The 19,917-nt window shown below is 33.4% G+C and overlaps 1 protein-coding gene and 1 non-coding gene across 2 annotated transcripts in view; both read left to right on the top strand.

Moving 5' to 3' along the window:
- The first annotated feature begins 480 nt into the window (after positions 1 to 480).
- Positions 481 to 19,917, top strand: part of LOC118186681 (lutropin-choriogonadotropic hormone receptor-like) — a 249,337-nt gene continuing 229,900 nt past the window's right edge. The window contains exons 1-2 of the mRNA XM_035356806.2: positions 481 to 557; positions 1,358 to 1,432. Coding sequence (XP_035212697.2) covers positions 481 to 557; positions 1,358 to 1,432 — 152 coding nt within the window. The remainder of the gene's footprint in view (positions 558 to 1,357; positions 1,433 to 19,917) is intronic.
- Positions 12,717 to 12,789, top strand: TRNAT-AGU (transfer RNA threonine (anticodon AGU)). The gene has a single exon. It is a non-coding gene; the product is annotated as a tRNA-Thr (tRNA).

Below are 19,917 nucleotides of genomic sequence, written 5' to 3'. Positions count from 1 at the left end.
TTCTTTCAAAGAGTACTTTTTAGAACAGAGGAAATGATTATGAAAGATATTTGGGGTAATGTATTCGGGTTTATTGCTATTGAGTATGTTTCGTTTCTCATTGCCGTTCTCTTCTATTTGCAAGTGTAAATTATATGCCTAACACTGAATATTTTATATTGTACCTTAGCTCCGGATATTTGTTTTCATAATGTATAATACATCTAAATAGAGGTTAGGCAAAAATGTTTGTAATGATTCGAAAAATTCATAAAATATTTTCGAATGTATATAACAGAGTATAATTTGCACAGAAATGAATCAAAAGTTTTTCCTCTTCGAGAAAATGGTTGTTGCTAATATATTATTCGGATTTTCTATATTGTTAATAATGATCACAATAATGCCGCTCAACTGGGATAGTGGATAGCGACGCTGATTGCGGTACCGAATGGCCCGGGTTCGAATTCTGGAGAAGGCATATATGTTTGTAAATGTATAATGTCCATGCTCCAAACGGATAGTCTAATGCGGCGAGCCGAAAGTCCTTTCGAGAGTTTGGTGGTAGGAGCGGTAGGGTACCCGCTATCAGAATTGGGGAAGGAGCTGAGCAAAGTCGTACCTTTGCCTGTATGGTGCTCAAGGCTTTTGGCAAAGACAGGTGGAATCTTGCACTCCTTGCCACGACGAATTTCATAGGCTTGTGGTGAGGCTACTACCAGACAAGTGAGATAAGTCACAACAACGACACACTAACACTTGAGACCTTATTGAATAGTTAAAGTAAACGAGGCCTTTAAAAAGAAAACATCAAGCGAACATTTAATTATGTAATATATAAGAGATTTTTGCATGCGTAAATGATTTGCATTAAGTGAATAAATTATTTATAACTGCTAACTTGATGGTGATACACCGTACTAAGTTCTCTATCCGTAAAATATTTAACTAAATATTTATCTACTAAACATACTTCGCGCCCTACGTCTTCATGTAAAATGCATTTCATTACGTCCATTTTTTTTTTTTTAATTTTTATATAATTTTGAAATATTTACGAATTTCTGAAGCACCTTATATAGGTACATTTTTCAGATACTTATCTCAAAATAAAGATTCAGAACCAATGCATAATTTCTAATGGAGAGATATGTAATTACTCTACGCAATTTCCAAAAACATGGAACTAACTTCATACTGTATATGTCTAACTGGAACCAGAAGTGTGATTTTTGTGGGCACGGAATGTGAAATACTTTCTTATTACATTATCATAAATCATTTTTTAAAATTAATTATAAATTATTTATATTTTGGAATGTGGCTTACATTTAACAAGCTCTGAGAAAGCTATAAAGATTTTTTTTTCTTCTTGCAGAACTTTGACATCAGTGGGAATTAAAGTGCTCAGAAATGATTCTTTGAAAAATTATGCAGCAACACTTAGAGATCTGTGAGTATTAGTGTTTTTTCTTTCAAGGTGATATTTCTAAAGAAAGTTATTATTTACTTTACATTGTTTCATCCAACCTATTAATTCATTACAATTTATTTAAGTTCCTTTTAAAATAGCATATTGAACTTCTTCATATAAAAAGGAACAGGTAACTAGAGCATTTCACTGCTGAATGATATCTCTAATTTCAGTGTATGAAGAAATAATCAGTTAATTTTTTTTAATTTCATACAAATCTTTCTTATAGTTTAATATTTGATGTTACATTTTTTTCATAAATAAAAATAATTTGTTTCGTTAAAATTTCGGTGTAGCAAAGTTAGAAATAACATACATCTCAACACATCTCGAAATCCACAAATAACTCAAAACTAAATTTATCATTGTTTTCTTTCTTATTACCTTTCAATGTAATGCTTATAATTGTTGTATCTTAATAATACATCTGAATTCACAATAATACCAGACATCATATGTTAGTTGACTATTGCAACGAATCTAAAGATTGTCTGCTTAAAGAGATTTACTGAAAGATTTTATAATGGAACATGATTCGTATTGACTTGACTTTTAGGGAAACCATGAAAGCTCCTTACACCTGACTGCTCACGGGTCCAAATGTACAGCCTGACTCTTTATGGGTCCTGAACCTTGGATGTATTAGAATGTTCAGGAAGTCTTATCCAGTCCAGCAATGATAAATTAGAATATTCAGGAATTATATTAGAATAATAATATAAGAATGTTCAGGAAGTCTTATCCAGTCCAGCATTCAGGGTGCTTGAACATCTACCATTTATACAGAGTGTTCATAAAACACAGCCCAAATTCTGCATTTTTAGCTTCCATGTTCAGATTAAAAGCTGTTCAGTGCATGAACTGAATGCTATAAATTAAAATCCAATGATGAGTGCCGCAATCAAAGTTTGGCGAATCAGCACTGCCGAATTTATTTTTGAGAACAATTTTATTTGCTGGTTTTACGCGAAAATCAACGATTACTGAATTTGATGTATTTTTTATTACTGAAAGATGTAAATGATGTCAAATTGCACGCTATGAAAAATAAAGGCTTCGGTGAAATATAAAATGTATCGCCATTTAACAATCTTCCAAAATTCGAGTTTAGATAAAGCACAATTTACCAAATGATGGTGGATATGTTTAGAAATAGGCAGCAGCCGACCAGACGGTATAGTGGTTAGGGCAATACTATTCTTTGGTTAGGGAAGCCTAGTGCGGTACCAAACGGCCCGGAGAAGGCATGATTGTAATTGTCCGTCCCCCTTCATAGGAACAGCGGCTGCCTATTAAGCGCCTCCCCAATAAAATGGCCAGTGCTGAATAGGCAAGTGCCCTCCATTGGATAAAAAATAAATAAATAAATAAAACAAAAAGAGAGAATCTACGTGAAAACAAGTTAATATTATATCTTATTATACCTCACCTCCCAAGGTAAAATGCAAATCAAGTGGAAACCATGTACATTTGCAATACATGAGCCACTTGTAATCCAAGTTTGACATGTGTGATATTATGATACTCTTATTATCTTGTAATTCCATAATTCCGATTTCTTACACATCTACATATAGTTGCCTTGAACTAAAAAGCATCAGCTTTGTATAATAAACTTTATTGCTATTCTAAAAGATGAAATATTTAAGAGAAAAATTGCCTGCAGTGCAGTGCGGCTAAGAACTATTCTGGAACATAAACATGAACAACTGTTGCCACTCACACAAACTTAATAGTAAATAAAGCACGTTGCCAGTAACAAGATTATTGCAAAAATCATAACATAAAATTAAGCAGTGAGGAAATAAAATATACAAAGAAAAAAAGAAATGCAAATATTAAATATGCATCCAACATTAACTCCCACCCTTGCCATTGCATTAACAATAGATCATTCCCGATGCAATGGCGATGGTAAAAGTTTTACTATAGGTCTTTTAAAATAACCATGAACAGTTTTTACTGTAACAACTCTAACAATGCCATCCTTTCCTGGATGGATTTCACCAATGCGACCTAAAGGCCAAACACCAGGAGGCATGTTGTCCTCCTTAATTAATACAATATCACCTACAGACAAATTTGGAAGTTGTTGCTTCCATTTGTATCTTTGTTGTAAGGAATTTGAATACTCCTTATAATATCTCTTCCAAAAGCCTTGTTTCATTTGCTGTAATAATTCCCATCGTTTTAATAAAGTGGGTTTGGGAATATTAGAAAAATCCTGTTCTGGGATGCTAGTAAGAACATCCCCAGTTAAAAAATGTGATGGAGTCAAAGCATCTAAATTACCTACATCATTGTGATTAGTTTTAGATAAGGGGCGTGAATTTAACACAGCTTCAATTTGAGTTAGTAAAGTATTTAATTCTTCAAATGTTAACTTTGTCTCTCCTATCATTCTTTTCAAATGAAATTTTATGATCCCTGATGCCCACAAACCACCAAAGTGGGGAGAAGCAGGTGGAATCATTTTACATTCCATAGTATTTTCAGCCAAATAATTTAAAATCAATTCATTGCTGTGAAAGTAGCAGAGTTTGCAATTCAAGTGAAAGTAGCAGAGTTTGCAATTCGGACAATTTTCTTTTTGCGCCAACAAAGTTCGTACCATTATCCGAAAATAAGTATCGAGGTGTACCACGCCTCGATACAAATCGCCTAAGAGCAGCAATGAAAGAATCTGCAGTTAAGTCGCTAACTACCTCAATATGGTAAGCTTTGGTAGCTAGACATACAAACAAAGCTATATAACCTTTAGTGGTCTTAAAGCAACGACCTTTGTAACATTTCAAAATTACAGGACCGGCATAATTAATACCTGTGCTAAAAAATGGTCTCTCAAGTGTTACTCTTTGTTTTGGAAATTTTCCCATTAACTGATTATTAGATGACAATTTATATCTGTGACAAACAATACATTTATGGATAAAAGACTGAATAAGTTTCTTACCATTTACAATCCAATAGCTTTGCTTTAAAATGTTAGTTAGTACACTGGGCCCTGCATGCATATAAGTTACATGATATTGTTTAACAAGCAACAAAGCAATCCTGTGTTGACCTGGTATAATTATGGGATGCTTAGCATTGAATGACAAGTCAGAATTTTGCAGCCTACCTCCCACCCGTAAAACACCATCATCATCTAGAAAAGGAAAAACTGAGTTTAAAACACTTTTAGGACTTAAAGATGAATTATTTTTGAGATCCTTTATATCTTTATGGAAGTGCACATACTGGATCCATTTAATGATCAACTTCATAGCTGCTTGCCTTTCATTAGATGAAGGTACTACTGCAGGACCTTTTAACCTATTATCTTCAGAACCAAAGACCAGTTCTTTGCACCTAGAAATAAATCTTAAACAAAAGGAAATTACATTAACTATTTTAGATAAAGAAGAACAGTTCTGAAATAAATTGTCCAGAGTGTCATTAGTCAAATAATCTGTTGTACAAAAAATTGATTTTGTCCTTTGTTGAGTTAAGACAGTTGCATCACTGTTAGTCTCATTACTGACAGAACATTGCAGAGGCCACTTTGAACTGTCGAACGCTAAGAATGATGGCCCATGCCACCATAGGGATATGTTCGGTAGAACTTTAGGATCGATTCCTCTAGAAGGAAGATCGGCAGGATTCTGTTTCGACGAAATATAGCTCCACTGTTGATAGGGAATAGCATCTAATATTTCTGAAGTCCTGTTTGCCACAAAAGGCTTCCATTTTCGAGGATGAGCTGCTAACCAACAGAGAACAACCTTAGAGTCAGTCCAAGCGTGAAAGGAAATTTCAGTACTGGAGAAGGCTTTACGGACAGCTTTGATTAATCTGGCAAGGAGCAATGCACCTAGGAGTTCCAGTCTAGGTATGGACACTTGTTTAATGGGAGCAACTTTGGTTTTAGCAAACACCAAATTGACTTCATTTCTGTCGTGAGATGTTGGTTGAACACAGTAGATAATAGCAGCGTAAGCAGATTCTGACGCGTCACAAAAACCACGCAGATAGATGTGGTTAGACGTAGTTTGAAGCCACCTTGAAATTTTAACATTTTTGAGAGCCTTAAGATCTTCTTGAAGTCGCTGCAACTTCTCTTCCCATTCTTTAGGCAGTGGGGCATCCCAGTCAAGTTTTAAAAACCACAATTGCTGATAAAACATTTTCAACTTGACTGTACATGGTGATAGCAAGCCAAGAGATCAAAGATTTTAGAAGATTGAGAAATGAACCTTCTTTTAGTAATTTCAGTCCCAAAATCCATAGAAATGTTAAATAAAAATACGTCTTCTGTAGAGTTCCAAAACAGCCCTAAAGTCTTGGCACATTCATCTAAGTGAACTTCCAGGTCACCTTCTTCATGATTATCAATGGATAAATTTTCGAGAAGCTTTGAGCAGATTGATCTCCATTTCCTTAAATTAAATCCACGTTTCTGTAATAGCTGTGAAAGCTTGGAGCATAGGTCAACTGCTTCCTCTAAACTGTTTGCTCCAGATAAACAATCATCTACATAGAAATCATTTTTAAGAACGGAGGATACATGAGGATGATCCTGTTCTGCATCCAAAGCAATTTGCCACAAACAGCGTGTTGCTAAAAATGGTGCAGATGCAGTGCCATAAGTAACTGTACATAATTTATATGTCTGCATTTTTGAATTAACAGATTCTCTCCAAACAATTCTTTGTAAATGTTGATCCTCATTATCTACTAAAATCTGGCGGTACATTTTTTCTATGTCAGCAGAAAAAGCTATTTTATGTATACGAAAGTTGAGCAATATTGAAAATATATCTTGTAGTGTTGCACCTACCCCTAAAACAGAGTTCAAAGAAACTGAATTTTTAGGTTTACATGAACCGTCAAATACTACACGAAGTTTAGTGGTAGAGCTACTTGGTTTAACAACAGCATGATGCGGTAGATAATATACTTGCTTATTTTCTTCATTCTCAACAACTGGAACCATATGATTTAAAGTTTCGTATTCTTGCATGAACTCCTTGTATTGCCTACCAAGTTCTTTATCTAAATCAAATTTTCTTTCCATGGATAGAAGACGAGAAATAGCCAAAGGCTTGGAGTCGCCTAACTCTTCAGCATTACTGAAAATGGGCAGTCGGACAACAAATCTGCCATTTCCGTTTACTCGATAATTTTCTTTAAAATGCTTCTCATAAAACTCTTCTTCAATCGTTGATTTCTGATTTTGGAACGTTAATTCTTCCAACTCCCAAAAACGCTTAAGTGTTACATCGACATTATCCTCAATATGTAAACTAATGCGATTAACACTAATGGGATGCGGAGTATTGCCTTCTGTTTTAATTCTGCCTGATACAACCCAACCAAAAATAGTATTTTGCGCAATTACATTTTTATAGCCAACAATCTGCCCTGGCTGAAGCAGCGAAAAGAAATAGTCAGCTCCAATTATCATGTCTATTTGTTTGGGCGTACTGAAATTCGGATCTGCAAGATTAATTGAATTCAAATAATCCAGGTCCTTGCTATCAATCTTTACTGAAGGCAAATGCGAAGTTAATTTTTTAAGAATATATGCTTGTATTAAAACACCATTTTTTTTCAACTCAGATTTCGGAAACAATTTTACATTTACATAACCACGAGAAAAAGCTATTTTATGTATACGAAAGTTGAGCAATATTGAAAATATATCTTGTTGTAGTTAGCTGCTTCAGAATCACCAAGTCCCTTTACGCAAATACGGGCATTTTGTCTGCGTATATTTAATTGTCGAATAAATGATTCACTGATGAAAGAAGCTTCACTTCCACTGTCAAAAAGAATGATACATTCATGACCTTGACCAGCAGAATCGTAAATTATTACTGCCGCCGTTGGTAAAAATGAAGTACTCTGACCCTGAATAGAAAAACTCGAAATATTATTTTGTTCGTCTGAATTAGAAATTTGTTCATCAGATGGAGATGAATTTGACATAACTACGTTATTACTTTTAATATCTTCATGCAGTAAAGTATGGTGTTTTGCTTTGCAAATAGAACACACATTCTGCGATGAACAAAATTTTAATTGATGATTTCCGAAACAATTGAAGCATAATAAATTCTTGCGAATGATATTTTTCCTAGTCGTAATATCTGCACCTTTAAATTTATAACACTTTGATAAAAAATGAGAACCATTGCAATGCTGACATTTTAGAACAGAATTTTTATTATTATGTGAAACATTCTTCGAAACAGAGCACTGATTTTTATGCGATACTCGCTTTTCATTATTATGAGTGTTTAACATTTCAAGTGAAACACATCTTGAGTTTAAGAATTCCAAAAAACATTCCAAGGTAGGAAATTCTTCTTCACCATTTTTTTGTGACCATAAATGGCGCGTTTCCGGATCGACTTTTTCTAACAAAAAATAAATTAGCCAAACATCTCTAGACGAAGCCTTTTCGCCAAGAGATTTTAATCCACGGATAACTTCATCAGATGTATCAGATAGTTTTATTAGATTAACAGAATCAGCGCTAGTAATTTTGGGTTGCTCAAGAAATGTTCTGACAAGCGACATTATAATTTGATTTTTTCTATCATAACGATTCATCAGTTTGTCCCAAGCCTCATCATATGTAGCTTCGGAAATCGGAATGTGCTTAATAGCAGCAGCTGGTTCGTCTTTTAAAAGTCCTATCAAATATTGGAATTTCTGAATTTTCGCTAATGACTGATTGTTATGAACTGTCGCCATGTACAGATCTTTAAAATTAAGCCAATCAGTATATTTACCATTGAAACTCGGAATGTTTAAACGCGGAAGTTTAAAGCTAGCCTCAACTGCAGTGGGGTTTGAAATCAAAACATTTCTGGCCGTTACGGATTCAATGGCGGACTGATACATACTTTCGTTTCAAAATATTTAGCTTCGAATTCAGCAATTTCAGAAGCTTCTTCGGGTAAAGCAGCATCATATTGATCAAATTCTTTAAATATTTGTTCAATTCTTTCTAATCATGCTTTTAATTCCGTTAAACTTAACTGATTACTGAAACTATTGTGAAGCCGCGTTAGGGTAGATTTCGTTCGTCCTCTTAATCTTTTAAGATCAGATTCACTTAATTCTGTCATTACTACCATGAATAATGATTAATAAGCACAAATAACTTCAACAAGATACTTAAGCAGCAAAAAATATTTCCGCTTATCTTTCTGACGTCACACAGACGATTCGCAGTACCAGTACTTAAAAGTTCGTTAAACACAGTTCTAAAGCATATAATAATAAAACATTAAATAGCATTAAATGCCTCACCTGGGGATATGTTTAGAAATAGGCAGCAGCCGACCAGACGGTATAGTGGTTAGGGCAATACTATTCTTTGGTTAGGGAAGCCTAGTGCGGTACCAAACGGCCCGGAGAAGGCATGATTGTAATTGTCCGTCCCCCTTCATAGGAACAGCGGCTGCCTATTAAGCGCCTCCCCAATAAAATGGCCAGTGCTGAATAGGCAAGTGCCCTCCATTGGATAAAAAATAAATAAATAAATAAAACAAAAAGAGAGAATCTACGTGAAAACAAGTTAATATTATATCTTATTATACCTCACCTCCCAAGGTAAAATGCAAATCAAGTGGAAACCATGTACATTTGCAATACATGAGCCACTTGTAATCCAAGTTTGACATGTGTGATATTATGATACTCTTATTATCTTGTAATTCCATAATTCCGATTTCTTACACATCTACATATAGTTGCCTTGAACTAAAAAGCATCAGCTTTGTATAATAAACTTTATTGCTATTCTAAAAGATGAAATATTTAAGAGAAAAATTGCCTGCAGCGCAGTGCGGCTAAGAACTATTCTGGAACATAAACATGAACAACTGTTGCCACTCGCAGAAACTTAATAGTAAATAAAGCACGTTGCCAGTAACAAGATTATTGCAAAATTCATAACATAAAAATAACCAGTGAGTTAATAAAATATACAAAGAAAAAAAGAAATGCAAATATTAAATATGCATCCAACAACATACATCTACAATGAATACAAAACTTGCAAAGTAAACTGCTCACAGGCCAAAATACATATTTCCAAAGCACAAAATAAAGTATGACACTGCGCAAAAAGCTATCGAATTTGGTTATATTTCTTTCAACAAACATTCATTACAGAAAACGAAAGTCAAATTAATATTCTACAGAATACTTTGGAGAAACTTAACATTACTTTTATACCAGAAAAGGCATTGGCCATTCAAATCAACGAATGCAGCTATTTATAAACGCAACATCATTCGCAGCTTTTATCTATAAAACACACATATCATCAAGCAAAATGATTCTACTACGCCACGCCTAACATTTTTAATTAAACTTGTTTGAATAAAGTGCGTTTAACACTTATGACTCATTGGTTTTGAAAGAAAAAAATGTTTAGGATATTTACACCAAATGTCTGATATATAACTTTCATATTTCCTTTCGTATACCAAAATATTCAACTGTCCGTTCTACGTAAAGCTTTAAAAAAAAGTTAGAATGAATATAAATAATTACAAATTATTAATCTTTCAGTTTCATCACCCCTCTTTCGGAAACCCAATTTATGCAACAATGATGTGTCAGGTCTCTTTTAAATGTAAACTGTCAGCACTTACTGGAAACGTAAAAATGATTTTGAATTTACTCCGTATAAAATTATTAATTAAAACTCATCATTTAGTACAGTAACAGAATGGTATCGATTAATATCTCGAACCTTATCTAGTAGTAAACTTGTAAAACACGCATAGATTCATCTTCAGTGTACATAGTAGTTTATATCGAACGAACATACTATTTTGTATAAATGTATTTACAACACTGATAAGCAGTTTTAATTCCATGCAACAGAAGTATGTAACTGTATCCGTATCAGTAATGGGCGCGGCCCGACCCGCCTAATCAAACAAGTTGGTCTTATGGTCATGACAGGTCATGACTTAGACCAACTGACAGCCCGCCTGCCGCCAAGCAATAAAGTCGCTGAACGCTCTTAGTTCGAAATCGGTCTCTTAGTTGAAATCTCTTAATTGTAATCAGCGAATCTCTTAGTTGAAATCAGCGAATGGACTGGCCTCAGGGATTTTCCTCCAGTGTTACTTGGATATGAGTCCTTTCCCTTAGAACGTTCTCCACTATTCTTAAACATATACCCATAGTACGGTTTGCCATAATCATATAAACAAAACGAAGACCAAGACATACGAAGGGTTGACTGACATGTCTCATAATGATTAGGATAAGGATGTGTTACTGTTATTTCTCAACATCTCTTAACTACGTCTCGAACAATTACAGACCCTCTAGCATTCCTCAGTGCATACTGGCGAAAGGTAGCTCATACGTTGGGCAACTTTGGTTTAAGTAATGCTAGAAAGTTCCTGGTCTTGGCAGATTGACCTCAATAGGAATGAAAAAAATGCAAAAATACTAACAGTACAAAGCTAGTAAGCACTCACTTACGCACCGCTAATTTTCCCAAATTTGATAGGAAGATGAAGCACTTAAATTAATTAAAAATCTCCAATTCAGATTTGATCCTTATTTGAATAAAGTAATCGATAAATGAACGTAAAAAATGTCAAACTGCGTAAAATTGTTTATTAAACACTTTTGCAAGCCATACCTTTAAAGCATACTCTTTGTTTGTCTTTCTCTTAACGTTTGAGAGTATATTAATTCTTTCAATTAAAGTAATTAATCGAAATGTACGCTGCCTTAAAAATTAAGTTCTTTACTTAAACGTCCTCTCTTTTGGTACCCTGATGTTCATCCAAATTCAAAGAAGAATATAATTTGCATTTTGTCACTCGTCACTACAAATTCTCAAGTGGGAGGTTAAATGTTTGTAAAGATTTTTTGCATTAGAATTTTTTTAAGTCCTCTAGCTTATGAAATTTTGTTGTTAAGAGCAGTTCTTCCCTGTGAGTAATGTCATGTTTATGCAATAGGTGGCTGAATAAACTTTAAACTCAAGTTACTCGCTTTACCTTTAAAAGTATTGTTTAGTCCAAGTTAATTTATTTTAATGAAAATCGATTTTGATTCACTTTCACGTGCGTGAGCGAGAGCGTTTGGTGTCATTAATCAAGGTGTAAAAGCCTTTTACTTGAAAAAACCGTTAGGCAATTCTGAAGCACTAGGAATGAATGTACACTTTATTTTGAAAACTCACTCCGGTATGTCTGTAAAGTAAACAACCGTTAAAACAAAGCTTTAATTGAGTACTTTTTATACTGACTAAACAATGCAGTTTAAGAGCAAAATCATTCAAGAGTTTTGCTTTCTAAATTTTATCTATACCTTGGAAAAATTTAAAATCTGTATTGAGAAGAAACCAAGTATGGTAATACTTAAAGCACAAATATTTGAATTTGTTCTTTCTATACTTACCTTCTTCAGTGAAAAGAAAATGTAAAATTAAACACTCAATTTTTGGATTAAAATAAGGATATATAAAAATTGATTCTTCAGATTAGTATTATTGTATGCACCCTCTTTTCGTAATAATTAGCTTCTATAATTCAATATTTCATGCAATATAACAAAATAGCTCTAAGATTTACAGATTACGCGTAGAAGACACAGAAGAAAGTACTCAGTACGTTTACAAATTTAAAGGATTGAATTCTTACTATACCCAAAGTTGATAAAATCAGCATTCTTATTTCATAGTTTCATGGTATCTTTGTAAGTCTATGTAACGCCTGACTTCCTCATATAGCTGGTTGTCATTTTGCATTGGAATCATATTCAAATGGCAAGCTTCATATCAAGTCAGAATGTTTTTCCCACTTTAGAAGCAGAATCTTTGTTATCGTTGTTCTTTGCTCAGTTTTCAAATCCAGGAAACCGATGTTCTCTAAATCAAAATCATAAATCAAAGCAAACGATTAATTAAAATCTTTCATCCATAAGTAAATGATATTTTAAGGGAAGCAAGTTGAGATGCATTAGCATTAAATGTTGTCAATTATCGATTTGTAGGTTTGCTGGAATTTTTGGGAAAACGCTAGACTTGAAATGTGTTATTATGGTAATTAAATTATGGTATCAAATTTTCAATCCTGATCCCAAAGTTATCGAGAGTGCAAACGTTTAGCAATATAAAATTTAAAATTTGCACTATAACTTTGAAAATTTCTGCAAAAATATTCATTGAAATGCATAGCTTGATTAAAAATATTGAATATCTTATAAGGTATTTCTCCTGCAGTCCTATCGTGCCTTCGTGGTGTAGTGGTCAGCACACTGAGCCAGTATTTCAGAGGTCCGTGGTTCGATTCCCGGCGAAGGCAGTTGCTAATTTATCATCTCTGTTGCTCCAAAAATACATAATGTTTCTACAATATTAATGCAATTTTGTAGAGATGTATTTTTTAAATTTTAGGAGCAGGAAATATGAGAAATGAGATTTACCATCTCGAGGTCCCGAAGCACAGATCTTCCACTTGCTACCTGAACGTGCACGACGGAGAACACGCACGAGAAGGCAGTTTTGTATTACACATCCCCCCTCCCGTAAATCGCGATTACGAAGAGGCTTGCAATCAAGTTCACCAAGTCCAGGGGGGGGAGGAATTGTCATCTATTATATGTTACTTCTGTCCACTTTGTAAAAGAGATTAAGATTTTCAGAAAAGTAAACGTGAAACTTTAACTCTGTCTTTGCCGAAATTCGTCCCACAATCTTGCATTTGGTAGCTAGATGTTCAAGTCTGCTCCCTGTGGCTATAAACTTGGATCTCAGCCGAAAGAGAATAACAATACCAGTTTCTTACTCCCTACCTACACACATAGGAGCAACCTCTCAGATATACGTAGCCATACGTCACTGAAAGCTAAACGTATGGACGGACTATTATGGGCATAATATTTCTCCAGAGGTCCAGTAATAGCTCCCTGGAAAATTTAAGCAATGGCTTCAATTCGCGGGAATAAAGGGATTAAAACGAGTTTACTGTGCTCATTTAGAATATCATTTCCAATTGATAGTGCTACTTGCTGTGTGTTAATACGAATTTCTTAAGAAGTTAAATTTCCTTAACTAACAAATTCAAATTAGATATTGAACGCAGCTAGAAATTTTCTATTTGCTCTTATAAATTCTACAAAAAATTTGAATTTAGAATTTCGTTTTTTATCTAACGTATTTGAAATATTATTTTACTTTCGTGAATTTCTAACAGAGGAAATGCGACTGATTTTTGAAGGGTTGAATATTTATTAAACCAACTATTACGTTATTTGATGTCGCAAATTATATAAAGGCTAACTACTGCATCACCAATTTTCTCTTCTTGGAACATTTGCTATAAGGTAACTCATATACACGAGAAGTAAATTTAGGAAATTTTATTTATCATCCCTATCAGCCTCTGAATTTAAATCTGAGACGAACTGCTACTATTCAGTTGTCTTATTCACTCGAATCTTTCCTAAAGCATTTCTAAAGCGAGAAAGAATTTTATTTACAGCCATCCAGATAGTTATTTAAATGTTCCCTAACAAATCAGTGTATGATGTTGTTAGTAAAACCAAGCAACAGAATAAGTCTGGTTTATATAGTTGGCCGTTGTTCTTCAGATTGAAGACTCGATTTTTAATAGCACTCTGACAAGCCAAAATGTTGTCGTTATGTAAATGCGATCAAAAGTGTAGTCATATTTCTATTCAAACTGCAAACAGTGGGAAACAGAAACATGGATAGCGAGCAATGGCAAAGTTGTACAGAATTTTTTTTATCACCAGCGTGCGAGACTGTGTATCAGAAGTTCTAAAGATATGCTCATTTTAAAGTTATTTTGCGATATTGCTCTTGAACTGAATTTTATAGTGAGTGCAAAGAACATGATATTTAATAAATAAAGGTAACACACAAAATGTTAAAAAAATGCCCCTTTGAACGTAATTTAAAATTTGAAGCCTTTCAGAATTTTTTTTCGGGGGGGAAGGCATACTTTTTTCAATTTGCGCTAAGAATTATTCACTTGGCGAAATTCTTTTAATGTATGGTAACCTATTTTCCTTTCTCTTTCATTGTGCACGACGGAAAAATGATGCATCGTTCATTCTTGAAATAATTTTAACAAAGTGCGTAAACCACATTAGGCGCTATTATCGCTTACAACAAATATGCCAAAATTTAAAACGTTCCAATATGTAAATTCATGTATATCTTGGGAAAATTTGAATAAAAAACTCCAATTTTTTGCAAGTATGCCTAGAAATATATCTTCTTTAAGGTGATGGTAAACATTTTATTATTTATAATGCAAAACCGTTTTCGAAAATTTATAAAAATTACTAAAAAATATAAATTTTAAAAATAAATCAAAAAATAATATCTGCGAATTTTATTTGAATTGAACCTAAATTTCGAATTGTGAAAGAAAGAACCAAGTTAATAAAAGAAGAGATAGTAATAAATATATACCAAATTCAATTAACATTGAGAAGCTACAATTTTGAGTTTTTCTTGCTTAAAATCCATTCGTGCAATTTTCACGAAACTTAGGACTTTGGCATGATTTGAGTGGTGGAATCGAAATATAGAAAAACCACTGGTAAAACCACTAAAATATTAGGTGTTATCAGTCAATTATCAAAATCAGACATTCCGGAAAATGTCTGATTTTGTGTCAAAATATCTATATTTGAACAGCGCCATATATAAATCTAATATATATCCTAAGTCGCGCTTTCGAGACATAGAAAACGCAAGTGACGTTATGTCGATCAGCCGAGTAGAATGGGAGATATTGAACTTCCTTTTTTTTCTATGTGTGTGTGTGTAGAGAAAGTATGTACTATTGTTTAAAAGGCTGGAACTCATATCTTTCTTTCTGTGCAGATGATTTAGGTATCAAAGCTGCGCAGCTGTTAGGAATGCTATGAACCCCTTCTTATTATAATACATGAGTTAATTATTTCTTTTAAGAACTAAAATAATTCATAAATTTAACGAAAGAAAGCCTTGGAAATATAAATTAAATCGCATATCGTATAGCAGAGATACAAATAGAATCTAAAAACAAGATGTAAGTAGTTTTGTTGCAATTGTACATAGCCTTTCGCGTCACGAGTGTAAATGTGCTAAAGACTAATTTGCCGGCTGTTTAATTTAGCTACAATTTGCACTGACGTTAATCGAAAACAACTTCTATTAATCGCATAATTTCTTAACAAAACGTTTCAAAAAGGTAGCATTGTTCACAGATGGAAAAAAGAGCATAATTTGATTTACACAGCGTGGATTCTTCTTGAATGTTCCTTCAGTATGATAATATTCTAAATAGACTTCACATTTAATTCCATGTATTGGAAGTACTCAAACACTTCAGAAGTACTTCCGATTGACTGTTTAAGTACATTTGTAACATTAAAGTCCATTTCATAAATTTTAAAGCCTTAAATTTCTATTCGCAATTACACTGTATCTGTTTTAATTCCGAGTTTTAAGAGCAGCTTTATTTCCTAAACCTTTACTCAAACATTTTAAGAAATCGGTAAGTCCTTTTAATGACTTTGCGAAGTTTAAGCCTTTTACTCAATTCCTATCTAAGAAATAATAAACCGAACTGCTGAACTAGTGGGCCGATAGCTGAATATTTATCGCCCACGTGGTAATTAATTATCTAAATAAATGAGCAGTAGACACACAAGTAAAATCTAATGAAAATATTTTTTCGCTACGATTAACAGCTACAGAACGAGAATGAACTTCAACATTTTGCTACATGTTAAGAGCTTTAACTCTTAATTTTATACGTTACGAGTTTGTCAAGATCTTTGGAATTAGTCCAAATGATGAACTTGAATGTTCATTGCAGCTCCAAGCGGTAATTATTTTTATAAATGATTAAGATAAGCTAAATATAATAGGTAGAGAAACGAGCGATAACTCTGTAATTAACACAAGACGAATAAGGCAAACTGCAAAATCATTCACAGAACAATAACTTAATTGAGTATTCAAATTCAATTGCACATTATTCCAACAGAATAAATGTGAAACCCTAAGTAATCTTCCTGCAATTTCTCATCTACACATAGCCAAAGCCTATTTTGCCGCAGGACTCTATCACCAGATCCTGCGTTAAAATAGGACTTGGGACCCCGAAAATGTGTTCCGATACTTTACATGGGCAGCAGAAAAAGACTAAACATAGCCAGGCTGACAAAAAAATCCCTGTGGCCACACGTTTCTAATGTAGGAGTTACTTCCTATCAGTGCGAACTGAGAAGTAGGGAGGAGTTACTGGTCCGAAAGCCAGTAAGGATGATAAGCATTGATAAGCATGTGAGTAATAAGAAGACACTTGGAATAAATTTTTAAAATGTTAATTTGATTGTATAAATATTACTCACTCATCTTACAATAATCGTACCAAATCATGTCATCCGATTCTTCATACATGTTGGTTTCATGCAGTTTCAATGTTTTGTTCTAAGGGATGAGAATTTACAAACTATGAATCGAATATTCTAAAATTATGATAAGAAATCCGTACATACACTGATAATCAAATATATTTAAGTATTTAACCCAGTTATCTCATTTTTTGTCTGTACTATCACTTCTACTTTCATCAGCTGCCACCTAGACGCAAAATAGTTATGTATATAAACACAATTTTTGAGTTTGGGAAATCGCTTTTGATAATCTTGCTGACCAGCTATTGTAATTGCCCTTCCTAGCTACTGAACTCATTTATCGGCTTTTGCTTTTCTAGCCGCATTTGTTTCGTGAATATTTAGATTTCAGGTCAAAGATTACTTAGGACGTGTCAATGAATGTTTTGATTTACTTGGAATTCTAATTGTTCTAAGTTTCTCGCAAGTAGCAGCTGTTGCGTTTCTCTTACTGTATAGTTTGTGTAACCCTTAAGCTGTAATGTTAATAAATAGCTTGTTTTAAGCCATCCTCTGCTTTGTGCTTATGGTACTTAGAAGATACGGTAGGACGATAAAACGCTTGTCTGTATGTAAGATATTAGTTGTTATCAGTTAAAGTAATGTAGAACCGTATATACGTATTATGCTTTTTCAACTTATTCAAATGGAAGTGACGTGGCAGGATTCAGTGTGTGTGCCGATGTTTTTTAAGTTTCTTTTAATAAATATTTTGAAAAGATTTTAATCATTACCAGTCTATTTCCATATTACGAGATGAGGTTTAGTTAATAAATTCACGTAAAACATGTTCATTAAATGTCTAAAAATGTCAATGCATAAAAGACATCTAATACAGAATAAATTATCAAAAGGATAAATAGCAAAGGACTCACTCGAAAGGAGAACTGAGGAAAATAAACCTCGAAATGGGGGTAGAGAACCAAAATGGTTGAACGCTATTTGTAGGTAAAGAAGAAAGGCAATATCTTCAGTTCTCCCCAAGACATCTTTATAGAGATAAATAAAAGCAATTAAACATATGTCCCTTTCTAGGTTTCAACTTATTTAGGACACTTACAATCAACTTGAGGTGTTACGTGAATTCTACGAGGGAGTGCTTACCAGTAGAATTTCTAAATTCTAAAGCCAAATAGACAAATAAATATTTTATGTTATGTAAAAGTGCAGGAGCTACTTAATATTTATCCTACGTAAGTAGGTATTAGCCACACACACTAATTAGAAAACTACCAACATCCCGGCATCATTTCCTCGAGTCTTGATGGAAATTGTGACTCCAGCCAACACTACAAGTTCTGCCACCGCCGGCGGCATCAACGACACTCCTACCTTTCAGTGTTAAATTAGCTCAAGTAAAATGGATTACATTCTATGGTCCCCACCACGCACCTTCTTTCCATATTCTGGTTCTTACTTCAATGTTCCTCGTTTCGTGGCCAATCCCCGGAGGACACAGTAATAAGCTCTTTATTTATGTTTATTCATGTATTTATTTTTAACTCCAACGACGGGATCCAACAGGCTGAAAAGCACCTAACATAGTGGGCCAGCTGTTCCGTCTATGGTGAAAAGAAAAGGAAGTTGTACAGTTAACCAGATGCATTGATGGAGCGAACATAGATTTTATGAAAAATGGTTCACTTAGGGGAAGAGGAATAGCGCATAAGATTATGAAGATTATTAACAACAATAAAGAATCCATTGGCATTGTGTGATTCGTGTATTCGTATAGTTGTGTGGTGATTTTTGTACTGGCGTAGCCCGCATATAGTCATAGGGCAAACTTTGTTTTGCAAGGTGGACCGGGCTGCGCCCTAACAAAGCAACAAAAACATAGTTGTACAGGTGCATGTTTAAAATGTTATCTATTATATTGGGTGCAGACAAAGAAATAGGATGACTTTAAATTTATTCTACCTCACCACTTATGAGGGTTAAATTAAAAATATACAACAAAAATTCGAGTCTCCTGGATCTGGCTTAAACATAATCTTTCTTTGAACTGTTTTAATTAAAATAATTTAGTGTATTTTAAACGAAGACTATAAACTTCGCGTAAAAGCATGATAAAATTGCATATTTTTAACTTGAACCAAGACATATATATTCTTGTACTATATTATTTATTTTGAGACCAACGTTGGAGTCTCCAAAACAGTGCGGCAATAACAATGCACTGAGACGGAAAGGACATACCTCTCACATATAGCTACGTACAGATTCTTCTAACCTTACAATAAAATCGCTTGCCGCTCAATTGTACATAAGTTCTAGAGTGAGCATACCTCGTAGCAAAATGAGTAAAATAGAAAAGATGGAAATTAAATAACACTTGGTTAGTAAAACTTAAATGCTACAAATATATATATAAATACATATTAATAAATCAGAGTAAATAAACGTAAATTTTCATAAAAATTATAAATATTCATAAATTAAATAAATTATAAATATTCATATCGCTCGTATAAATATTTGTTAATTAACCATTTCAAACAAATAACCAAAAATATAAACTAGGCAAATGCCATAATATAACAAAATAAAAATAAATGGAAATATTTACATAAATTTTCCATTAATATCTATATAAATCGTTATCGCCAACATGCAGTTGGTGCCTCTTAATATGATTCGATTAAAATTATCATGTGCATATTATTGCCAAATTACTAAAGTCTCCTCAACTGTATACGAAAGTATGGAAAATATATCTCTTACTGTGATCAATGACTCAGTCAATGTTATCAAAATGTTATGGACTAAAATTTTTGAATTGAAAAACGTCACCTAATAAAAGATAAAATTATTAAATAAAGTCAAAATAGAGTATAAAAACTGCCAATTAATAGATATATATCGCCAATTAGGAGATTAAGTAGCCAAACACCTTGATTTTGGTTTAAGGCACTAATTTACAGATAAAACCATTTTCCAAGTTTTAAGAATATTGACTGGGCTAATCTGTTTAACGAAGCGGCATTCTAAATGACCTTTGCCTTTTCAAG

This window comes from Stegodyphus dumicola, chromosome 7, assembly GCF_044657685.1.
Source record: "Stegodyphus dumicola isolate Sdum_Otavi_A_Nest chromosome 7, ASM4465768v1".
NCBI lineage: Eukaryota > Metazoa > Arthropoda > Arachnida > Araneae > Eresidae > Stegodyphus > Stegodyphus dumicola.
This window is presented reverse-complemented; position numbering and strand designations above follow the sequence as displayed.